At 39.8% G+C, this 23,876-nt stretch overlaps 1 protein-coding gene across 1 annotated transcript in view; it reads right to left on the bottom strand.

Annotated features, from left to right (window-relative positions):
• Nucleotides 1–4,627: 4,627 nt before the first annotated feature.
• LOC127634650 (transcriptional activator GLI3-like) overlaps nt 4,628–23,876 on the bottom strand; it is a 166,799-nt gene continuing 147,550 nt past the window's right edge. Inside the window, exons 11-15 of the mRNA XM_052114284.1 lie at nt 12,626–12,775; nt 12,226–12,390; nt 10,985–11,278; nt 8,932–9,325; nt 4,628–8,816 (exon numbers count right to left, since the gene is read on the bottom strand). Of these exons, the coding sequence (XP_051970244.1) occupies nt 6,460–8,816; nt 8,932–9,325; nt 10,985–11,278; nt 12,226–12,390; nt 12,626–12,775 (3,360 nt within the window). The 3' untranslated portion in view covers nt 4,628–6,459. The remainder of the gene's footprint in view (nt 8,817–8,931; nt 9,326–10,984; nt 11,279–12,225; nt 12,391–12,625; nt 12,776–23,876) is intronic.

Consider the following 23,876-nt stretch of genomic DNA (forward strand, 5'->3'; position numbering starts at 1 on the left):
AGTGTTTGCAGTGACAACTGCGGGGACGTCTAAACTCCTATAGGCAATATTCTTGCATTCTCCATGAACCCTTGTGCGACCGTAGGGACATTTTTGTCTTTTTCATTTTTGTTTTTTGTTTCGATCATTTTGGCTCTGTTAATCCCAACGGCATACATTTAGCCAAAGGTGTGTATTTTTGAGGGTATTTTGATATTTCAACCTCAGTTCCTATACTGTGTACACAAAATAGTTACACTCAGGATCTTCAGGACACGAATGTCCCAATTGAAACCCATTAAAACGGTAATATTTGATCCCAGTGCCATTAAAGCATAAAATCATGAAGTCTGTGATATTATGCTTTTATTCTGGAGCCCTGGCTTACATTTTTTTATATCTTCCACCAGATGGTGCAATTTTTCTCATGTTTAGCCTAAGGAGCAAATACATACTTTTACCCTATTTTCTGTTTGCTGTATTATAGAGCACCGCAGGCCGATTGAATAAATGATGCAGCTAAAATTATGTGGGTGTGTTGGTATGGATGTCACAGTGTGTTTTGTGTGTGTGTGTGTGTGTGTGTGTGTGTGTGTGTGTGTGTGTGTGTGTGTGTGTGTGTGTGTGTGTGTGTGTGTGTTTGTGTGTGTGAAAACAACAGTGGCATTATGTAAACAAATGGGCAATTAAAGGGTTATAATCCTGTAAAAAATTTTATGAATATTTGGTAGTTATAGTTATCAGGACAGATGTTGTTTAAGTCAGTGAAAGTGAAAAATTATATTATTATTTAATATTTTTATGGCAGTTTTTTAAAGAGTTTTTTTTTATTTTATCTGACACTGCACAAAAAAATAATAATGCATCAAAACCAATGTTGTTGCTAATCATTGACACATCCCAGACTGTGATAATCAAAAAAATCTAATAAATAAATAAATAATAATAATAATAAAATCCCCTTAGCATTATGTATATGGAAAATAATTCAATTTTTTTTCTTCATAAAAAACAACAGAGGCATTATATAAAAAAATTGGCAGTTAAATAAAATCCTGAAAATGAATTAATATTTGGTAGTGATCAGGACCTGACATGTACGTGTTTTTTTTTAAAAAAAAGATTTTTTATTGAAAGTGGAAAATAATATTATTTTGGCAGTTTTTTGACACTGACATTTTTGTCCTCTAAGGACCTCTGACGCACAAGGGTTAAGACAATCTACTTTTATTATAGTCCCATACAGACAATTGATGGGACTATATGGCAATATACAGAATAAGTCACATGGTTCATGGTTTTCACTGGTATAAAAAGTCATTTATTTACATAAATGTATAATACTTGAAAATACAAAAAGAAAGAATTGCGATTTTCTTAGTAACATATTTTCCGAAATCACAGTTTAATTTGAATATAAACTGTATATTCTGCATATTCTGCATAATATGACTGTACATATCCACAGATATATGAACTATATTAACTAAGATTTCGGTGTGACACATTAACTGTAGTTTGGGAGAAACATTTGTAATTTGGAGAAAATGTGAGGGAATCTACTTTTTATTACACGTATTGTAGTTTCTAATGTTATTTTAATAACAATTAAAATATGTTAGGAACTGTACACTTAGGCTATCGAAAGAGGAGCCTCACAGTTTTAGCTGTGGGCTTATTCTATAATTGGGGCTACATTTCATATCAACAAATAAGTACAAGTGCTTTCTCAATAAAACAACTATTAGTTTAAGTTAATATATTTCTTCAGTGTAACATATCTAGTTGCAAAGCTTGAACACTTTTTTGATATTAAGGGAAAGGATGTTTTCTCTAGTGAGTTCGTCAACTATGTTAAGGCATGCAATTACAGACACTAATTAAATGCTACACTTCTAGTAACACACATAATTAAATTTTATTTTTTGTCTATTCTGCCAACTATGCAGTCATTTTTTTAAATAATTGTAAGAATTGTATGTTTGTGCAGGTATTCATGTGATATTGTCTGCACGGTCACTGACAGTAAATGTTGTAATCATAAATCTGCCTTTAATATAATTTTGGTAGTTTTAAAAGATGTTATGCAAAACGCTAACCTTTGTGGATGTAAAATATACCTTGAAGGATATCAGAAGCAGCATTATTTGAAATGTAAAAAAATCAGCTGTAACATAGTTAGCAGAGAATGTAAAGTAGTCAATAAAGCAATATGCCTACAAATGACACATAGATAAATACGATCTCCGTTTTAAATGACAATGGAACAATTTCTAGTTAGTTTAGTAATATCAATTAAATGTCCTTTAATCCCCAATCATCATGATTCACATGCATGATCACATACACAGCCTCAGTGTCCTGTGACACATACAGTACAGGCTTAAATTATGATAGAAAACTGATCTATGGAAAATAATTCATTATCATCAGTGGACACAGTAGAGTCATGTCAACTATGTTACCCAAGAGTTGGCCCTGGAGGTTACTTGGTTGACAATTCCCCCATTTTGACTGACCACATGTAATTTTCTTGATCAGGTTAAGTGATTATATATATATATATATATATATATATATATATATATATATATATATATATATATATATATATATATATATATATATTATATATTTTAGTTAAATTCAGAAAGATATTGCAAACCATATCAATAATTGATGGTCAGTTACAGTTTTTCTCAAACTCAAAATGAGAATTATTTTTTCAAAAGAGTAAGTTCAAATCTCTGAACAATTCGTTTCTTGTTCACACCAGATTTTAATTTCTTATTCATTTAAGTAAAGTGCACGTGTTTTGGCAATTGTCTACAATTTGCACAATAACTGAATGCACATGGCTTGCTGATCAAAACTGATGAGTTGATTCTCAGTGAAATCCTCACTCTTCACAACTTCTAAATATTCTTTCATCAAGTGAGAATCACATGCAAAAGGATTCATTCAATTATCAAAATCTGTCAGACATACATGTATATTCCATAAATATCTATGATGGAATGTTTTTTCATTGTTGCAGGTTTTTAATTTTTGCATGTATGTCATTTTATGGCAATTTTCTGTTCACCAATTATGACTTTACATGTACGAAATGTGTAAAAATGGACATGCAAATGTGATTTGTGTAACACATTGCTACAAAAATAAATTTACTGTATACATACAAATGAGCATTTCCTTTTTCTGTATACTACAGTATTGTACAGTATTGAGTTTTCCCAGTAAACTTTTACCTAATGTTGAAATCGGACAAAACTGACATTCTTGTATAGAACAAAAATTATATTTGTATGTAACAAACATTTCCAAGGTTGACTGCCATGGTGAAAAAACATCTAAACGTTTTGACCAGTATGGCTCACATGATGACAACATTTTTTTTTTTTCCTTTTGGTAGAATTGGCCAATTTACTAACACACTAACTAGGTTTTGAAACATGAATTAAACATTTTGAGTGAGTTACTACATTTTGCAGATATGCAATAGAGTTGTGATGTCCCATAAAACAGTTGTGATAATTGCACTTACAGTTTAGAGAACGTAAGACTGTTTCAAAAAATTAGTCAAGTGATTGAGAAAAACTGTAATATACTCCTTGACGATATGCGATTGTAGTAAAAATGTAAAATAAAATTTTTAAGTTGCAGGGTGGTGTTTGTTGAGTTACATAGTTGACAGAACTTTTGTGGACACGAGTAAAATCAGATATTTATTTATTTAAAATGTCAGACTCAGTCTAAAAAAATATTTATTTATTTTAGGATTTAAAAAGAAATAAAATATAGATAATGTTGATTTGAATTTTTTTTTTATTAATTATTTTGACTTAAGACCCACTCCAAAAATGGACAATGCAAAAACTGTCAATTAAGAAACATCGTGGCATTTTCAAGCAAAATGAAAATTGTGTGATATTTTAACAAGCTTAATGGTTTAAATTGGATATTTCTGAAGAAATGGTAAGAAAATATGTAATAATCATCAATGGACATTGAATGTACCCTAAATTATTGAATGAGCCTGTGGTTATGGTCTTACTATGGTAAATTCGTAGTGTATCCAGCAGAAAAGATCGGCTTCGACCATCAGAAATTGTCCAATGCTTGTATTTTCAACTGAGTAATAATGTCTGTCTATGAATGTTTGCCTACTCTTTGCTCATAACTTCTTCCTTGTCCACTGTACTTTTAATGTATGCATGTTTTTATGAATGCCTCCTAACAAGATTCCCTTAGGTTTTTACGTTGTTGATATGATATGACCAACACAATGACATAAAGAAGCAAGTTCATCAAGGCTCTTCAACGTATGTGCAAGAGGCTACTGTATGTCATGTGAGATGTGATGTGAAGCATTAACTCATAAGCTCACTGGTAGAGAAAGCCATTGTAAACAGTAGACATTATTACATTATAAACATCTAGTTTACATATTATACATTTTTATGTTTTATTTTAAGCTATTCATAAATATCTTTGTTGCATTCGATGCTGTCTAGTGTCACCTAAAGATAATGCATTTGAGTGTTGTTTATTGTCATCACTTCTATGAACTGTAAATAGATATTTATCTATTGTGTCCTAGATTTCAAACATTATATACAATTTTAAAGATAGACCAAGACATCTGTTGCATTTTCTTTTTTATTATTAAAACCATACAAACATTTTTTTTGTAATCTGATATAAAAAGAGCATTGAGACTTTGTTCCCAGTCTGAGGGTGCCAGGCACCGTGACTCCATTTTGATCCCTCTGTCTGAATTCAAGACAGGACATAGGTATTCTGGCTTTATAGGATTAGGATATCTGTACCAATTCTGACTCCTGCCATCTAAACTTTTTGCTATAGTCTACAGAATGAATATGTATTTACAAGCATAAAAACAAAAGGAAAGAAATGTAATAACTGAAAACAACAACTACACAATGTTCTACCAACACTGTTTACAGATCTCACATTTTACAATGCCCTGCCAACAGAATGTGACATATTGTGTATTATGTTAAGTCATAGGACTCTTGCCACATTTTTCATGTTGATTTGATTTTCTGTAATTTCTTATAAAAAAATTGGCAGTGTTTCTTTTGGATGGACAGGTATCAATAAGGCACATACCCTAGGCCCAAACCCTTTTCTTTTCCACTGGGAATGAGTCATATCACTTTCAAAACAAAAGCAAGACAATGATACACAGCTACAGAAAAATGTCAGATAACCGTACAAAAACAAATAGAACCTACCTATTAGAGTACACCTTTAAAAAAACTGTACATATGCAGTTCGAATCTGCAGGATAGTTTTAATACTGATAAAAACTTTTTAGCTCTTGTAGTGGAGCTTGATGTGTCATGGTGTTTATAAGTCTAATTTTCACTTATTATATCATTAATGGGTAAATAGAGAAACATGTTGATCTATAAAACCAAGACATAAATGATATCCCATACTACAGATTTACTGCACTTCTGACATAAACAATACACTACTGTTATAAACAAAATACAAAAGAAAATGTAAGAAAAATGTAAAATATGATGTGCAATAAGCAACATGTTGATATTGATAACAAATTACCACAATGATTTTGTTGTTTTTCACAATTGTCACATAATGCACTTCTTACTGTCAGTACCAATCATACAGAATGTGATCAGCATGATACAGAATGTAATAATGTAAAATATAAAAAAGGGAAAAAAAAATATCAACATTCATTTACAAGCATACAGTTAAGCTAAATCAAAATACAGAATTTTCAGCTCATGTTCTATTCCACACTTGTCGTACCTTTATACAACAAAATGGTCCCTCCTACTTGGCTCAATGCCGTGTTGGAAAAGTTGGTCAAAAAACATTTGGTAAGACTTATGATATCACCTCAACATCATCGATATAATCAACACTTACTACAGAAAATTAGAATAATTAAAATATGACATCTGGGCCAGCGAAGAGTGACATTTGACCTTGTCTTGACCAGATGCAAGTTGAATCTGTGCGTATTCACAGCATCTCTGTTGTAGATAACGTACTCAAAAATAAAGGTACACAATATGAGTTAATCTACTCAGTTTAGTGGACATGCACTTATAGCAACAGTGTACAATTAAACATAAAAATAGCAACAACACATGGAATACTGTTTCATTGGGATAGGAAAAAGACAAGATTCTTCTGCTGTCATCATATAGCAATATAAAAGAAGGCTTTTAAAATAGCCTCTATTCCAGAAATGGAATAACTATTTTTATAGATATTTATATACAGTATATTGGTATCTATTGTTTTTTTTGGTCACTGCCTCTGTGAGGATGAGGCAGATTCAAAATATATTTGTGTGCCAACACATTGTCTTAACATAATAAAATGTTCTCTTCCCGCATCTTTACATGCACAAGTCCATTTAATTTGTTTAATTTATTACCATTCTTATGCTTTTTTGCTGGGGGAGTACACAGACTACAGCATAATAGCCAGAAATTTGCTCTCTTCTGCAAGGGTGGTGAGGAGGGAGCTCATGTCACCAACAGCCATGTTGTTAGTGCCTGGATTCATGCTGTTAAATGCAGCGGAAAGACGAGGAGTAGTCAGTCGAGAGGGTGTCCGAGACAGACCCTGGAAAACACTTGGACTGATGATGTTAGACACCAGGCCAGCCTGCTCAAAGCCATCTTCAAGGACAGAACAGATATCTAAACCCACATTATCTAGAACACCTGGGCTGCCGTCTACTGTGCTGGTCACCTGATCAACCCCAGGAGACAGAAGTGCCTCAGTATTTTCAGTCTCTGCCGTCAAGGACTCCATTAGACATGACTGCACTAAGTTGTGAGAAGATGCTTTGGACTCTGCCATGTCAAAACACTCTGCAATGAATGCTGGCTGTTGTCGCTGAATGGAAGAGCAAGTGTTGGTTTGAAAGTGTTCACTTGCCTCTAGCTTAAGCCCAGAAACCTGATTGGCAAGGGAGCAATTGGCATTATTTCCATTACTTAAGCTTTGCTGCTGGCATAACTGTTCATTATGACCATTGATCATTTGCTGAGTGGAGTAGGACTGTGTATGATACAATCCTCTGTGGCCACTGTTGACAGGTGGATGGGTCATAGGAGGCTGGGGATGATGACGCAGTGATGATGCTGGAGACATACTGTAGTTAGCTGGTCTTTGCAGCACAAAGATATCACTGATTTGATGTGTGATTGTGTGGTTTTGCTGGAGGCGAGCTTGTGATGCAGTTGTCTGCTGGGCACAGCTAGGACGGATGGGGCCCCGAGAGATATGAGAGAAGTCTGGTCGACCAAAATTGTTCTGCCTTGATTCTAGATGGGAGGTTGAGCAAGACTCGATCTTAATGCTTGAATTCATCTTGTAGGACTGCTGTTGGGCAGGATTTTGGGTTTGTTGACGTTGGTCTGGATATCTGCACCCATAGCTCATATTTGCCACATGTTGGGCACTTCCTCTATAATGAGTTGAGTGCTGATCTATGAAATCTGTATGCTGTTGTTGTTGCTGCACAACCATGTTTCCAAAGCGACCAAATGAGTTGCCAATAATGCCACTCTGGTCTGACCATCTCCCACATATCTGAGACTGCTGTCTGGGAGGAGAAACGTCAGCACTGCCAGAGCTCACCTCATTCCATTGGATAGGCATTATGTCCTTACTGATGCATTCCTCTTCTGGTGCCCCCTGATGCTGTTGTAGACTGAGGTATTTCTGTCCATCTGCAGTACACTGGTTAAAATTGGATCTATGGGGACTGGAATCACTGGAATGGTTTTTCTGGTTGTGAGCCAATTGTTGATCTTGGGAGCGGAGATACTGCACCAAGTCATCAGGAAAGATGTCTTCATCTGAATGTAACTGAATACCATCCTGGTCCATGGCTAAGTCCTCAAGTGCTGATTGTTCCATGATGTTTGGAGGGCAGGGAGAGTGTAGACTCCTCTGAAAGCTTCCATGTGGGCAGGTGTAGTTCTGCAGGCTCAGACCCAGATCTTCTCCATCTGAGAAATGATGGGGTAAGGAATTTACATTATTCAGACTGCTAAATCGCTGTACCTGAGGCAACCCAAAAGCATTAGGATCCCGTGTCCGCACAGGGTCACTGGCTCTTCTATCACCATTGCCTGGACCTTCACCAGGGTAGAGTCCCCTTCGTTGATACACTGTCTGACTGCCATGTACATGTTGCGCACCATCACTGCAGCGTCGTGGCCTGACCAGTGGTGGTAATGTGAGCTGGCTGTTATCCTGCCCATCTCCCATCATAGCCATGCGAGTCTTTAGGCTCAATTGTTCCATGTTGGGCAAGGGTGTGGGAGGAGGCCCACCTGTAGCAGCTGCATACTTGGCCTTCAGGTGATAGTGTTGAGCTGGCGTGAGGCTCAGACCACCTTTAGTTCCCATCCCACTTCCTCCAATACCTCCACTTCCACAAGCCCAGCTTCCACCAAGCACCACCCCACCTGAACCTCCACATCCTCCATATTGGCTTGCCTCACTGGAGCGTCGGGAGGCATCGGTGGAGATTGGGTCATAAGAGTCAGTGGCGCTAAGGTTATGGAGACGTCGATGGTGGCTGTGCTCAGACTGCGAGGCCTGGCTAGAGCGGCGGCTGGAGAAGCATGGGGATATGCCAGAAGACCGACGGCTGCTGCTCAAGTAGGCTGAGCTGGTGCCACTGCCACTGCTGTCCCGGCGCTCACGCAGCAAACTCAGCACTGTCAGCTCTGTGTTGGACAGCTCAGGACCCAGGGGAGGCTGGGGCACTGGTGCCCCCACAGAAATACTCCTACCAAGGCATGTACCTGATAATGAGAGATATTGTCTTTAAAAGAGTTTGAAATTATCATTTTGATGTCACTAATATCCAATGTAAAACATTATAATAACCCTGGTGAGAGCTGTGCAACAATGACTTACCCTTCCCTGTGAGGGCAGGCAGGGCCTGGCCTTTATGGGGCGGTGTTGGGGACAGATGACCAAGCCTAGGCACAGCTCCATTAACCTGCCTTAACCTCTCCATCTTAACATGTTCCATCCAGCGTAAGGGCCGTCCTACACTTCGGCGAGCCTGCAAAGTTAGTGTTGCCGCAGTGGCTGTTGCAGTGGATACTGTAGAGTCCATGATGGGGGCATCCTCCTCCTCCTCTCCCACTCCTTCCTCCAATTCATTTTCCTGTTCCTCGAGCACTGCTGCCTCCCCCACAAACCCAATGCTGCTCATAGTAAGCTGGACTCCACGGCCGAGATGGGGGCCGTTGGGGGACTGGTCACTGCTGCATGAAGACTGACTGCTAGGGCTTGGCTGAGACGTCTAAGAGGGGAGGAGAAAACATTTAGAATCTTGCATTCATCACAGAAATTGATATGTAACATTATCATATCCTGATTTCTGGGGAATTGTTTTTTACAAGTGAAACATGTAATGATGAGAGTGAAATGCTGAAATGTTGAATCAACTGAAACACCTGGTTGATAGAAGAATTCAATTAATTGCATTCTATCATGCAACAAAACATCATTTGATACATGATTACAGTGATTGTTGCAATAATTATTTAATGTTATATATTTTTTCAAGTACTACTACAAAATACTGAATAACTCATGTTTCTAAATGCAAAAAATCTTTTAATCACTTTCATCTCTGCTTCTGCCCCTTACTTAAGTCAAAGTGAATCACAGAATTGTGAGAAATAGGCTCCCCCTTGCCCAGCAGTTGGCAATGCCAGAACTAAATAACCAACAGCGGGAGTAGATGTAAGCTTGTTTGTCCTATTTTCTGAAAACAGCTCATGGACAATGGTCTCCCTTCAGGGCTGATCGGTCCTAATTAGGTTGTTTGCTGTTTTATAAATGGTTAATGCCTGCTATAGAATGGACTGTCTTGTTAGTATTGCTGCAAGAAAGCTTGTACTTTCTCTTAGATTTCAATAAGCCATTTTCTAACCCCTGAAACTAAAGAATGAATCTGCACAAATAAGGAAACCACAAGTGCAGTCTCACTGATTTAAAACCGCAACAGAGGCTAATTACAAATTCAGTTACTTGTTGTTTATTAAAGATAGATTTATGCACGCTGAGATAATACTTACATGAACATATAATAATTAATTACAAGATTATTACAACAAAGTGTACACCATGCTACAGAAAACAAACCATTACTAATAACAGTGCATTGCATACTGCACTACTATTAATATCAGAGATTATATGATGCTATTGACTAATGACAGAAAGAGGAAGAATGATGAGATTACATTCATTCAGATGGCCCAGACTTGCATGGAAAAAATGAGCAATGAAAAGGAGTGAGAGTATTCCAATGGTGACATCACCATTCTCACCTGATCACCCACTGTCCTTAGTAAGAGAGGACAAGTTGTGCGTGAGGTAGCGGACAAAAAAACATATTCAGTTATTAAATAAATAATGCAAAGCAAGATGCAACTGGTTGTAAGCAAGTATTTGGGGCCGTTCACACTGTTTTTAAATAATCTTTCTATGTAATCATGCACTAGAGCTAGGTCTTTAACTGTTCTGCTGTGTCTCGCTGATTTGTCAGCTTCTCGTGCAGGAGTGATACAGATTTTAGACACTGTGTCAGGTTAAAAAAATAATTTTAACTTTAAAAAACACGTATGCTTGTATGTGTCTGCATTGCATCTAGTATTTATTTTTTTTTTTTTGGCGGAAGAACGCGTTCGTTCTGGATGGCCCCTTAGCTGATCAGTTATGGAATCAGGAAAGATAAAATAAGAGATAAGTCAAATCAGTGTGGAGTTATTAGTAAGGCAAAATACCTGAGAAAAGTTAGATTTAAAGTGGTTGCTAGCAAGTATTTACAGTATGTTAAACTTTGCTTACGATATGATGACCAACATTAGATACACTGAAGGCTGGAATACATTTACATGAATAAACTCCTTAAGTGATTTGAGAGATGTTTTAAATATGGAAGGAGGCTTACCATTGGCTTCTCTGTCTTGATTGACTTGACTTGTAGACATTCGGCTTGTTTCGAGGTAGAGTGGTTGTACTCCCTTTGGTCATTGATAACTCCGAGGGACAGTTGCCCTGGTGACCGGCCCTGTCCATTACCTCCATGTTCTCGGGGCTGGGATGGGGGTCGTGGGTATGTATCTCCACGTTGTTTCTTGGTGACATGGGCTTCAGGACCGTGTACAGTCTTAACATGTTTCCGTAAAGAGCTGGGGTCAGTGTATCGCTTAGTGCAACCAGGAATTTTACACACATAAGGTTTCTGAGAGACATAAAGAGAGAGAACATTAGCATGTAACACTAATAAATGTATCCTATTTCTTTTATCTTTTTTAACTTGAAATTAAACACAAAATGGCATTTGCAAAACATTTTACTACGTAATGTTTTTTAATTTTATTTGATCCCCTTTAATCCCAATTTGGAATGCCCAATTCCCACAATTTAGTAGGTCCCCGTGGTGGCGCGGTTACTCACCTCAATCCGGGTGGCGGAGGACATGTCTCAGTTTCCTCTGTATCTCAATATGCGCATCTTTTCACGTGGCTCGCTGTGCATGACACTGCGGAGACTCATGCTACTCTCCGCGATCCACACACAACCTACCACCCGCCCCATTGAGAGCGAAAACCCCTAATCGCAACCACGAGAAGGTTACCCCATGTGACTCTACCCTCCCTAGCAACCGGGCCAATTTGGTTGCTTAGAAGATCTGGCTGGAGTCACTCAGCACACCCTTGATTCAAACTCGCGACTCCAGGGGTGGTAGTCAGCGTCAATACTTGCTGAGCTACCCAGGGCCCTTACTACCGTAATGCTACATAATTCCTAGTGAAACAGGATGTAGGAAAAATATAAACATAATTTTCTACATGGAATATTTTTCTACACAGAAAAACATGACTTGATTTCATCCATTTAGAATTGATTAAATCATGAAAGTGGGCTTGGCGTGCTCTGTATACAAAAGGTGGTTGGGAGGGTTGAAAAAGTGGGCTTGTTGACATCAGCCCAAAAGAAAAGTTGTTTCAGAGTAAAGTAATTACATACTAAGCGAAGATTACAAAGACAAACATTTTTAACACATTAACACAAGCATTTCATGTTGACTTCAATTACTAATTGTCCAGACCTGAGAGCAATGGTATCTTGTTTAATGCTTGATATATAAAATGGGGCCAATTGAGGCTTGTGTTTGAGTAAATGTACCTCATTGGAGTGTGTGCGGTTCTGGTGTTTGGCTCGGTCTGATGCATTTGAAAAGGCTTTGTTGCAGCCCTCATGCTCACACACATAGGGCTTCTCTCCTGTGTGTGAGCGCAAGTGAGTCTTCAGGTTCTCCAGTCTGGAGTAAGCCTTTGAACAGCCTTCAAACTGCACAGAGAGAAAAAGACACACATGTGTCACAGTTACATTGATACGTTTAAGACAGAACATGTCTGTTGCAGCAGGTAGTTCCTACCTAAAGCCCAGATAATAGCTGTTCTACTGTACCAACTAAAATTAGTTTCTGGAAAAAAACATAAAAAAAAAGAAAAACTATATAGATGAAACCAAGCTGCACTTTTAACTTGCAGCAGTGGCAGAATGTATCAAATATAATTCTCACCGTGCATTTATGTGGCTTCTCTCCTGTATGTCTGCGCATGTGCACCACCAGCATGTACTGGGCTTTAAAGGGTTTCTGCTCTCTTGAGCACTCCTCCCAGCGACACACAAACTCCTTCTTTTCTCCATGGATATGGTCATTATTTATGTGCTGTGAGAGGAAGAGAAGATCAAAGTTCATGTTAATGAATAACATGACATATCGTCTGTGACATTCAAGTTATGTTAGGGTATGTTCTGCATTAAATAAATTTTTTCTTAATCAGAATTTTTGTCTTGTTTTGGTATATATATATATATATATATATATATATATATATATATATATATATATATATATATATATATATATATATATATATACCAAAAGTAAAATTACAAACTAATTACATAACATTTTACATAAATGCCAAGTAAATATTTGTTGAATGTTTAAATATACTGTCATGTGTAACTGTTCCTCTACATTACTGCAACTCACAAGCATGTATGAACATGATGTTATGGTATTTGTGCCACTAGGGGGCTTCAGGATCACAAAATTGTCTTGGGCCTTTAGCGACCACTTGCAATGGCTTAGCTACAGAAAGCATAGGGCCAGAGTCATGAAATATCTGAGGAATATCTGAACTGATAGTTTTAGCATCATAAAACTTGGGTTTATACTTTGTATGTCTGAGGTTAAAGTGTCATAGTCTCTAAAGGTCAACAGCAGCTGTTTTTAGGGGAACTTGACTACAGAACCATCTGTATCAACATAGAAATGCCTGTTTAGCATCAAGGGAAGCCATTCAGACTTCTGTATATGTCTTTTCTTTCTTTTTTTCTTTCTTTCTTTCTTTCTTTTAATGCTCTCATTTTTACTGCATTCAGTGAGGAAGTGTACCGTAGTTCACCCTCTATGACTCCTTCAGTGCATTGTAAACACAGTCTGTTCTCTCTGTGCTCTCTCACACGATACTTTGCAAGGAGCTTCCTGTGACGGTAGTCTTTAATTTTATTAATAGTCAGATATTGTGTCTTATTTTTTTTTGTTTCTTTGAGTTTGTTATGCCAATAATGGAGGTTTTCTTCTTGTGTTGTGTTTTTGTTTGTATATGTTTTGCCTGCCTCAACTGAACTGATGAATTTGGCTGGTGTTTATCCAATAAATACTTTTAAGGGTCAGTCTCTGAGTGTGCTGCTCTGTGTATAAAAGCACAGTGATGGTGATATTTTGGGGAAGAGTGTTATAGATTAATTTCTAGTGGAACCAGGATTACTGGCTCTCTTATGAATGTCTATCAAAAGAGGGAATCTGCCCAGTTCTGCCTGACCGCCCAGGTTAGAAGAACTTCTGTGAACTCCCAGGATATTTTTACAGAATTCAAGGTGGAAAACTTCAATTGAACTTTTGTCCCAGAGTTCACAATTCAGTTTATATTTGGGGCCCCAGATTTCACAGCCATACATATACCAATCAGCCACCAAAACAGCGCCAACCCGCATCTCAGAATAGCATTCTGAGATGGTATTCTTCTCACCACAATTGTACAGAGTGGTTATCTGAGTTACCGTAGACTTTGTCAGTTCGAACCAGTCTGGTCATTCTCGGTTGACCTCTCTCATCAACAAGACATTTCCATCCGCAGAACAGCCCCTCACTGGATGTTTTTTTATTTGTTTTTGGCACCATTTGTAGTAAATTCTAGAGACTGTTGTGGGTGAAAATCTCAGGAGATCAGCAGTTACAGAAATACTCAAACCAGTCCAGGGCTACATGAGTTTTGAAGCATTGTGGCCAATTAATTTATGTAAATATTAAATAAAGTTGTGCTTAGGCTGCAGCCTTGGACTGTCTTTTCTCCAGAAGAATCTGGTTGGGAGGGGATATTGTTTAGACTTCTGATTTGAAGATGGTAGAAGACTGGCTGATTGTTCAGACTAATGACAATGTGGTCTGAGAGAGGTAGTTGTGGCATTACTGTGAAGTAATTGATCTTGTTTTGATCTGTGATGGCATAGTCCACGGTGCTACTACCTAAAGAAGAGCAGTAGGTACATCGACCCAGAGAATCACCCTTTGTTCTGCCATTCAATATGTAGACCTAGGCTTTTACAGAGCTGCAGAACTTTTTTATTCTATTGTCATAGTTCTGATGCGGTTTAGTTGAATGCTTATTTTTAACTAATATACTGTAATCCAGTTCTTTTACAGTTCTTTCATTCAGATCCCCTATTTTTAGGACTGAGCCTAAAGACTGCAACTGAATGATCTCAGATTGTAATTTCTCTCTCTCTCTCTCTCTCTCTCTCTCCCACCACACTTTCTCTCTCTCATGTGTCAATTTCCCCTTATCTTTCAATTTCCTATTTCTTCTCTCTCTCACTCTCGCTATGCTCAGTCTGTTGTGCGCAAGCTGGGGTAGTGCATGGTTTGTGAGTCTCAGTGTCCGATTTAAACGGGATTTCAAATAAACCCCTGTCACCTCCAATCACTATAGTCCTATGGCCCTGCTTTGACAAGTGCTGACAGTTGTGCTGCTGTGGCAACTTTCAATCTGAGGCTTTGGCAGGGGTGGAGCAAGGGTGGGGGATGTGTGTGTGTGTGTGTGTGTGTGTGTGTGTGTGTGTGTATATATATATATATATATATATATATATATATATATATATGTCTGTATTGGGGGGCAGTAGTGTTGGGGTTTTAGTGAAAGCATCTCTAATGCCAGAGCTTTCCAACTGAAACCACCACCTTCATAAACACATCTTGTTGATACTGTCACCTCTAGCTTAACCAAACCCCAATGTCAACCTCAACTTTCTCTCATACTTTCAAATGTTCTCTCTCTTTTTTTCAAGCCATCAAATCCCTGTTGTGATTTTTTCAATCTTTTTCTCAACATGCTGCCTCCACCTAGGTCCTTCTCATTTTCTCTATGTAACCCCTTTTTCTGTTTGTATAGCTGACTCTCTCTGTCTTTGTTGTGCACACACTTGCACAGCAAGGGAGTCACGAAGGGTTGAAGGTTTCAAAAGAAAACACACACACTTTTACGCAAAGCACTGAGAGGATGAGGTCAACATCTGGCATCCACACAAAGACAACAGTATGCAGTATTTATGAGTTCTTTTCCTGTCCAGAATCATGCATACATACAGAACGCATTCCAAAGCAACGGTGCATCTCCAAGCAGGGATGTGCAAAATACACTTTTAAAATCAGTTAAAAAATATCTGAAAAGGTTGGTGGGTTGCCTGAACGACTAGTCAACAAATCGGTCTTTAGGAAGCTGTTTTTACTTTTACTTTTTTAACCCAACTTTTTTTAATTTGATACGCCGTTTTAAAAACCCAAAATTCCTTCCGCAAGAAAGTGCAAGAAATGTGCAAGAAATGACCCAATGGCCAAAGACAACCATCTGCATGTTCATTGTAGCAGCATCAGTTGAAGGAGCAAAATGTGCAACAGCTAAAGGTGTGGTCACACTGGACTTTCCTTCCATTTATATGCATCTGAACATGGGTGACTGGGAACACAATCTCATGTGAAAAAATAATACTAACCTGTGAATCTGTATGACGAGAAGACATATGACCAATTGATAGAATAGATTAAAGAGATATATCACTTGGCTCATTACAATGAATACTTTGTTTTTTATTATTGCAGGACAGTGGAGTAGATGGTATATTGTGCAATTTTGAGGGTCTGTATAATTTTGTATCCTCAAAACCAAGTGTGAGCACGGCAGTTACCAACTTAAATATAAAAATTAATATAATAATAAAAAAATCTCAACCTCATTAAATGACTAATTGATTGTTGGACAACTAGTCGACTACTACACATCCTTATCTCCGAGTGGGAGCAAAAGAGAGAAAAGAGAGAAATACAAAGCAGAAAAAGAAAGCGAGTCAGTGAGTTGACCAGAGTGACAGTAGGAAGGCAAAGAAAAGCGAGAGTGAAACGGCTTCTAAAATTTTTTTGAGAGGTGGTGGTAGAGACAGAGAGAGGAGCTCATCCTCTATTCCTCTTCATGACACAAAGACGGCCTGCATCACAGCTGTCTCTGTCACCTCTCCGCAGTTTCAGCTGAACTTTCACAGAGTTTGTGTGAGGAACATGTACATTTGTGTGTGCCAGTGAGTGTGTGTGTGCATGTACACCCTCTATATTTGCACTTCTACTTCACTAGATGTCCAAGTAGGACTGTCATTCAAACCTTGCTTCCTTTGAGACAAAGACAGTCTGGGAAGACCTTCAATCACCAGACTGGGTTTAGATTATGGCAACTGATCACCACGAGACCGCCAGATCTTACTTGAGAGTAACTGTCCATCAACATCACACAAAATCATACGGGCTGAATTTGATAAATTTTCACAATAATACATTCAAACACTATAAATCAATCAACAGAGTCCTCTATCGTCTTCTTGACCGGGAAGGTAAATATTGAAAATCTCATGCATATTATCTAATCAGCCAATTGTGTGGCAGCAGTGCAATTTATAAAATCATGCAGATATGGGTCAGGAGCTTCAGGTAATTTTCAACCATCAGAATAAGGAAAACATTTAATCTCAGTAATTTGGACCATGGCATGATTGTTGGTGCTAGATGGGCTGGTTTGAGTATTTCTGTAACGGCTGATCTCCTGGGATTTTCAGGCACGTCTCTGGAATTTACTCAGAATGGTGCCAAATACATCCAGTGAGCAGCAGTTCTGCGGACGGAAACGCCTCCTTGATGAGAGAGGTCAACAGAGAATGATCAGACTTGTTTGAGCTGACAAAAAGGCTTCGATAACTCAAATGACCACTCTGTACAATTGTAGTAAGCAGAATAGCATGTCAGAATGCACAACATGTCGAACCTTGAGGCGAATTGGCTAAAACAGCAGAAGACCACATCAGGCTCTTTATTAGGACCATAGTGTTCCTAATTCCTAAAGTGCTCAGTGAATGTAGATTGAATGTAATCAGTACGAGTTCGTTCTTATGATAAATAAGTTAGACGCAGTGCAAAAAATAGAGAAAAACGCAGGTGTCTCAAGGCAATTTTTAACATTCTTTTTAACTTGACACACCTTTATATATGCTCTGCTATGGTCAAAGAAGTCAGTCTAATGCATGTTTACTTTGAAAAACAATTGAAATTGTTTTTGAAGAATCAAAAACATGTTTGGTGTGAACACGTTTCCCTAAAATGGGGTAACAAGAATTCCACAAACGTATACATATGGAGGCCCACAAAGAATCTACAAATATTTTCCCATTTTGTGCACTGAATATGGGGGAAAAAATCTGTAGAGTTCCACGAGGGAATGGATTTCAATTTGGTCAAACATGTAAAACAGAGCTGAGAGATTTGTACCCTTATTGTTAGCTGCATGCTTAATCAAATCAGCCAACATAACTTACAAAACACAAACATAGGAGGGGCGGGAGATGTGTCGAATTTTGGGTGTTCCAATTCTGCGGAAGTCTACACAGCTTTGGGCAGACTTCTGCGTAATAAACTTTACACATGGTAAAATGTGTTAAACGGAGTACTGCATTCTCACTGGTAGCTGAAAGCGTAGTCGAATCAGCCAAATATCTAATAAACCAACATGCAAGAAAATGTGTCTAACTTGTGAATTAAAGTGTTCAAATCATTTGGAGCTTTCTGCAATCACTAATTCCATACAGGTCTACGTATAGGTAAAACTCTTAACCTGAGTGCAGGCCCTTGGATTAATGAATATATGTCATCATTCAGTGTACTGTAAAAACTCTTTTTATTCATTCATCCCCCATATTATACCCTGCTTCAAGAGGGATTCCCTGTGGCATGTGATCCGTCTGCCGGGCTGGCTGTTCGATAACACAGAGAAAGAGAGGCAGAGAGAGATTGCAACACATCCCTGAATGCTGGTACACTCGCTTGTACAAATGAGCTTAATGCTGTCGTGCGTGATGCATGACCCGGCTACACTGATAAAAGGATGGAAGAGGCAGAGAGGGAAGTGTTGGGGGGGTGACACTAATGCCCTAATGGCCTGATGTAATGGCAATGGTTATTGAGCGGATGATGGCGTTGTTGTAAGCGAGCGGGGCTGCAGCTGGGGGAAATAGACTAACAGGTGCTGATGCTACACAAGCTGCTCAGAGGAGAGATCTATTCATCTTCCGCCCGCCACAGTATAGGACAACAGCACAGAACAGAGCAACCGCTGGGACTTTCAGACTCAGAGGAATGAACAAGATGCTTACTTTTATTTGATTGATGCATGCAAATACAAACAAACACATGCACAATGGGGCATGACTCCAGATATACAGTGGGGTGCCAAAGTCTGAGTCCACATTGAAAATATGGGAATTGAAAATTGTCATTTAGACCTGAAAATAAACAGAATGTTTCAGGATTTTGATAAATGCAACACAAAGAAATGTTATGATGTAAACTAAGCTGATATAAAAATAAGAAATATTTAAGATTTCTAAGAAACTAATCAAATCAAATAATGTGTGACATTGACCATGTTAACAACATTTTACAAAAGGTCAAATGGATAATGTGGATCACAAAATTGCATAAACTTTTAGAGTCCATGACAGCTCGAGTGCATGCTGTCATTAAAGCAAAATGGAGACATACTAAAAACTAAGAAATATGTAATATTTTTTAATTCACATCTCATTAATAATTTGTAATGAAAAAATAAATAAAGGTGCAGTATGTACATATTTCAGTGTTAATATACTTCCATCCCAGATTAATATGCAGAGACAACTATAAGCAAGCCATTCATAGATTAATTTTCTCGAAAACTGCAAACATTTGTTTTTGCGAAAACTGTGAAAATTGCTCTGTTTGTTTTGAGCAACCTGCTTAGACCCACCCCAACAACGTTACTCAAGTTGGGGTGGGACTATCTGACTGTTTGAACAATTGCAGGTGAGGGGCATATTCAGAAAGCTGTTTTAAAACCACTGTTTATTTTTCAATTCCGTTCGGTAGAGCTATTGTCGCAGAAATGACATATTTCAGCTTTAAATTAGACAATTATAAAAATGCAATTTAGAAAAATTTTCACTAGTGGTCTCAGACTTTTTGACCCCACTGTATATTCCAGTGTAATAAGTTAAAGTTCCTATAGTAGACTCTTTTCATATAATGGCATTTCACACATGCACGAGAGCCCTAATTTGCTGCAGCTTTATGGTCGCTTAAATTAATCTACAGTATATTGTCAACTTATCTGGCTAGGTTTTTCTAGTCTGAGGCCTGAACCGTTCAAATGTAGCCATGCATGAAAAGAGCCTGTTTACACACCAATATCACAAAGCTCTGGGACCCCCAACAGTGTTTAGCATTATCAAACATACACTAATAAATCATGCTCTCTTTTCTCATTTCAGTCACTGATGTGCAATGAAAGTAGCGGGAAAAGCTGACAAGACATATAAAAAGATGGAGAGCAAGCAAGAGAGTGAGAATGAGAGTAACAATATGCGAGGGGGAGTAAATTGGCATGTGTAATTCAGCACAGCCTTTTCATCTCTGCGTAAGATACTCCAGACAGATAAGATGTCTAATCCTCTGCCTGATCAAAAAAACTCCACATTTTGCCAATTAAAGGGTCTTTGCCAGCAGCCAGAGTGGGGTCCGTCTTCCCACTCAGCCAGCGTTTATCTCCCCTGGCACAGGGAGGAGTACAGAGCAGCTTAAAAGTGATTTTCATACCACACGCACACACACACACACACACACGCACACACGCACACACGCACACACACACACGTGCCACCATCAGTCTCAACCACTATGAGTGTAGAGAGCAGGAGAGAGTAAGAGAGAAATGTCCAAAATGAACATTCACAATGTGCCACATGTGAATAGAAATGGGCTTGCCAATTGACTGGTGTCTTTTTAGGAACTGCAACAATCAAATTGTATAAGGATTGTAATGACACTTAAGTGACATGAGCAATAAAAGTTTTAGCCCAAGTGTTTTTTCATCCAAAATTCCATGTGGTGGCACATAAGTGGAATATTCCTCACGTTCAGCCACCAAAATGAAAATATGAGAAGCTATATCAGGATGTTTCTTTAACAATGTTTACAGGTGCAGTTTGAGACAGAATATCATATATGACGCTGTGAGTGGCATAATGGACTGCACTGTTTGTCACAAATATTCAAGGAATGTGGATGAGAATCGTAAAGGATTTAACGATTCTGGTTACAGAATTCAACGATTGAACCTGGTCAAATTTTTGCAAAATGATTTTTATGTGGCCTGTTGTACATTACACACCAATTTCCAGTTAATGGGTCCATCAACAATTATTTTAGTACTTATCAGAAAAAAATATTTGGAAATAAGAAATTGAATTCTTATTGATTTACTGCTCTAAGCAGCCTGTTACCAAATTATGAGAGCAACAATTACTACAAATGCTGTTTACACAGACTTTTTAATCAAGATACTTTATTCATTCATGCATTCATTTTCATAAAACACCACAAAATACAATCAAGTTTAAAATGTGTCTCTTTAACTACACATTGTCATTTCAATAACCATCCAGTAATTACTAATGTAGGTCTCACAAGTCATGGGTTCATTTTGAGTCGGACATGACAAAATGAATGACTTCATTCGAAAGTCATTAGTTCGATAGGAAGTACTGTTTGTTTTGTGGTGTAGATTCAAAAGAAGTGGCTCATAAAAGTAATTCATTTAGGAATCAGACATTGGCTGCTCTATCATAATTTGATTTCGGTATTGTTTTACAAATGTAAGGGGTTCTGAATAAGAACTGATTCTTGGTTCCTAACCCTAGCAAGGAAAAAAATGGTCAAGTAATGCCATTGTCATAGGCACAAAAATATTTAATATATTTAATAAAAAATAATGCAAACTACACTTCTATGGCCAGTAATAAATATTTTTCGAGCATGCACACAAATATTCAAGACTAGGGGGACCAAATGTATCAAGTAAATGTTTGGTTACGTATGTAACCTCCGTTCCCCGAGGGAAGGAACGACACGTTGTGTCGGAGAAGCGACACTAGGGGTCTCTCTTGAGCGCTGATATCCACCTCTGATCTATGAAAAAAGGCCAATGAGAGTTGGCAGCCGGTATTTGCATGTCCCGCCCCCGGATATACGGGTATTTAAGCGGCGCAAATACGGGAGTTCATTCAGGATTTTTCTGAGGAGCCGGAAATGGTCCGGCCACAACAGTGGCTCGGTTCAGCGACATGGCGGAGGAAAGACACAACGTGTCGTTCCCTCCCTCGGGGAACGGAGGTTACATACGTAACCAAACGTTCCCCTTCTGTCGCTCTCTCCACGTTGTGTCAGAGAAGCGACACTAGGGGACCCATTCCAATCTTGCCATGCGCTGAACCGTGTACGTGAACCGCCGATACAGAGGTGGGCAGGGATTTCATCCAGTGCCACGCATCGTCTGTACCTGGCTGCACGTACCATTCCCCAATGTCCCATAAGAACATCGGAATCCTTCTAGTTACCCTGGGAGGGGAACAAGGCGATGTTTGCCAACATGGGAACGGGCCAGCCTGGCTGGGCCTCTTTTCTCTCTATGTTTCTCGCATAGAGCAATCACGGCCGGGGCCCTTACACGCATATAGGGAAGGGGGTCTTACCCAGACCCTGCGGAGACCACACCTGCCCTTTTTCTTGGGGAGGAAAAGTGGTAGACACATCACAAGGCCGTCTTAGGGCTCGTGTGGAAAGTATGGTGCGGTGGTAGATCCAGCCTCGAAAGGGGGGAGTTGCTACAGCACGGCGACCGGGGCAGCTGTAACTGCCTAAGGGAGACACGGGGGTTCACTCGTAAGGGGACAGAACCGTGGAATTTACACACAGGGGGAGTCCGAGCAGGAGGCCTTACCTGTGGAGCACCTATACCAGTACAGGGTAGCCATCAGGGTACCCGCAGTGGCCTGGGTCGGCGAGTTCCTCCGCTGAACCGCGGACCCGGAGGGCTGGGGAGGAATCGACCAGGGTCATGACTCGGAGTGGGGCGCCCTGTGAAGAAGACGCACTACTTTACCTTGACGTCAGGAAAAGGGCGCTGGGCGCAAGCGATCCACCCGGCCGGTCGGTCTACGTGTTACCAAGTTCTACGGGCTCGGACCTGACAAAACACGAGACGCAACCGACTCAACGCGGAGGTTGTAAAACCTCGCGAAAGTGTTGGGTGTTGCCCAACCCACGGCTCTACAGATGTCTGCTAGGGAGTTGCCCTTGGCCAGTGCCCACGAGGACGCAACACCCCTTGTTGAGTGAGCTCGGACCCGCAAGGGTAGGGGCACGGCCTGGGTGTGATAAGCCAGTGTGATGGCGTCGACAACCCAGTGGGCGAGCCTCTGTTTGGAGACGGCATTCCCTTCCTGCCGTCCCCCAAAGCAGACAAAGAGCTGCTCAGAGCATCTGGTGCTCTGTGTGCAGTCCAGGTAAATGCGCAGGGCGCGCACTGGACATAGCAACGAAAGGGCTGGGTCTGCCTCCTCCCAGGGCAGCACTTGCAGGTTCACTACCTGATCTCGGAAGGGTGTGGTAGGAACCTTGGGCACATAGCCCGGTCGCGGTCTTAGGATCACAGACGTATCCGCCGGACCTAACTCCAGGCAAGTGTCGCTGACAGAGAACGTTTGCAGGTCCCCGACCCTCTTGATAGAGGCGAGCGCGATCAGCAGGGCCGTCTTAAGAGAGAGGACCCTGAGTCCAATTGATTCAAGCGGCTCGAAGGGAGGTCTCTGGAGTCCTGCCAAGACTACCGAGAGATCCCAGGAGGGAACTAGGCCTGGCCGGGAGGGATTCAACCTCCGGGCGCCTCTCAGGAACCTGAGGATCAGGTCATGCTTACCCAAAGACTTGCCGTCTACAGGATCGTGGTGGGCGGCAATGGCGGCAACATACACCTTGAGGGTGGACGGGGACAGCCTCCTGTCCAGCCTCTCCTGTAGGAACAGGAGCACTGACTTGATCGTGCATCTCTGCAGGTCTTCAGTTCAGGAAGAACACCAATCTGCGAACAAGCGCCACTTTAGGGCGTAAAGGTGCCTGGTAGAGGGGGCTCTGGCTTGGTTGATTGTATTCACAGCGGTCGCTGGTAAGCCGGCTAGCTCTTCCACATCCCGTCCAGGGACCAGACGTGGAGGTTCCAGAGGTCTGGGGGCGGGTGCCAGAGCGTGCCCTGTCCCTGAGAGAGGAGGTCCTTTCTCAGGGGAATTCGCCAGGG

Source organism: Xyrauchen texanus, chromosome 41 (genome assembly GCF_025860055.1).
Source record: "Xyrauchen texanus isolate HMW12.3.18 chromosome 41, RBS_HiC_50CHRs, whole genome shotgun sequence".
Taxonomy (NCBI): Eukaryota; Metazoa; Chordata; class Actinopteri; order Cypriniformes; family Catostomidae; genus Xyrauchen; species Xyrauchen texanus.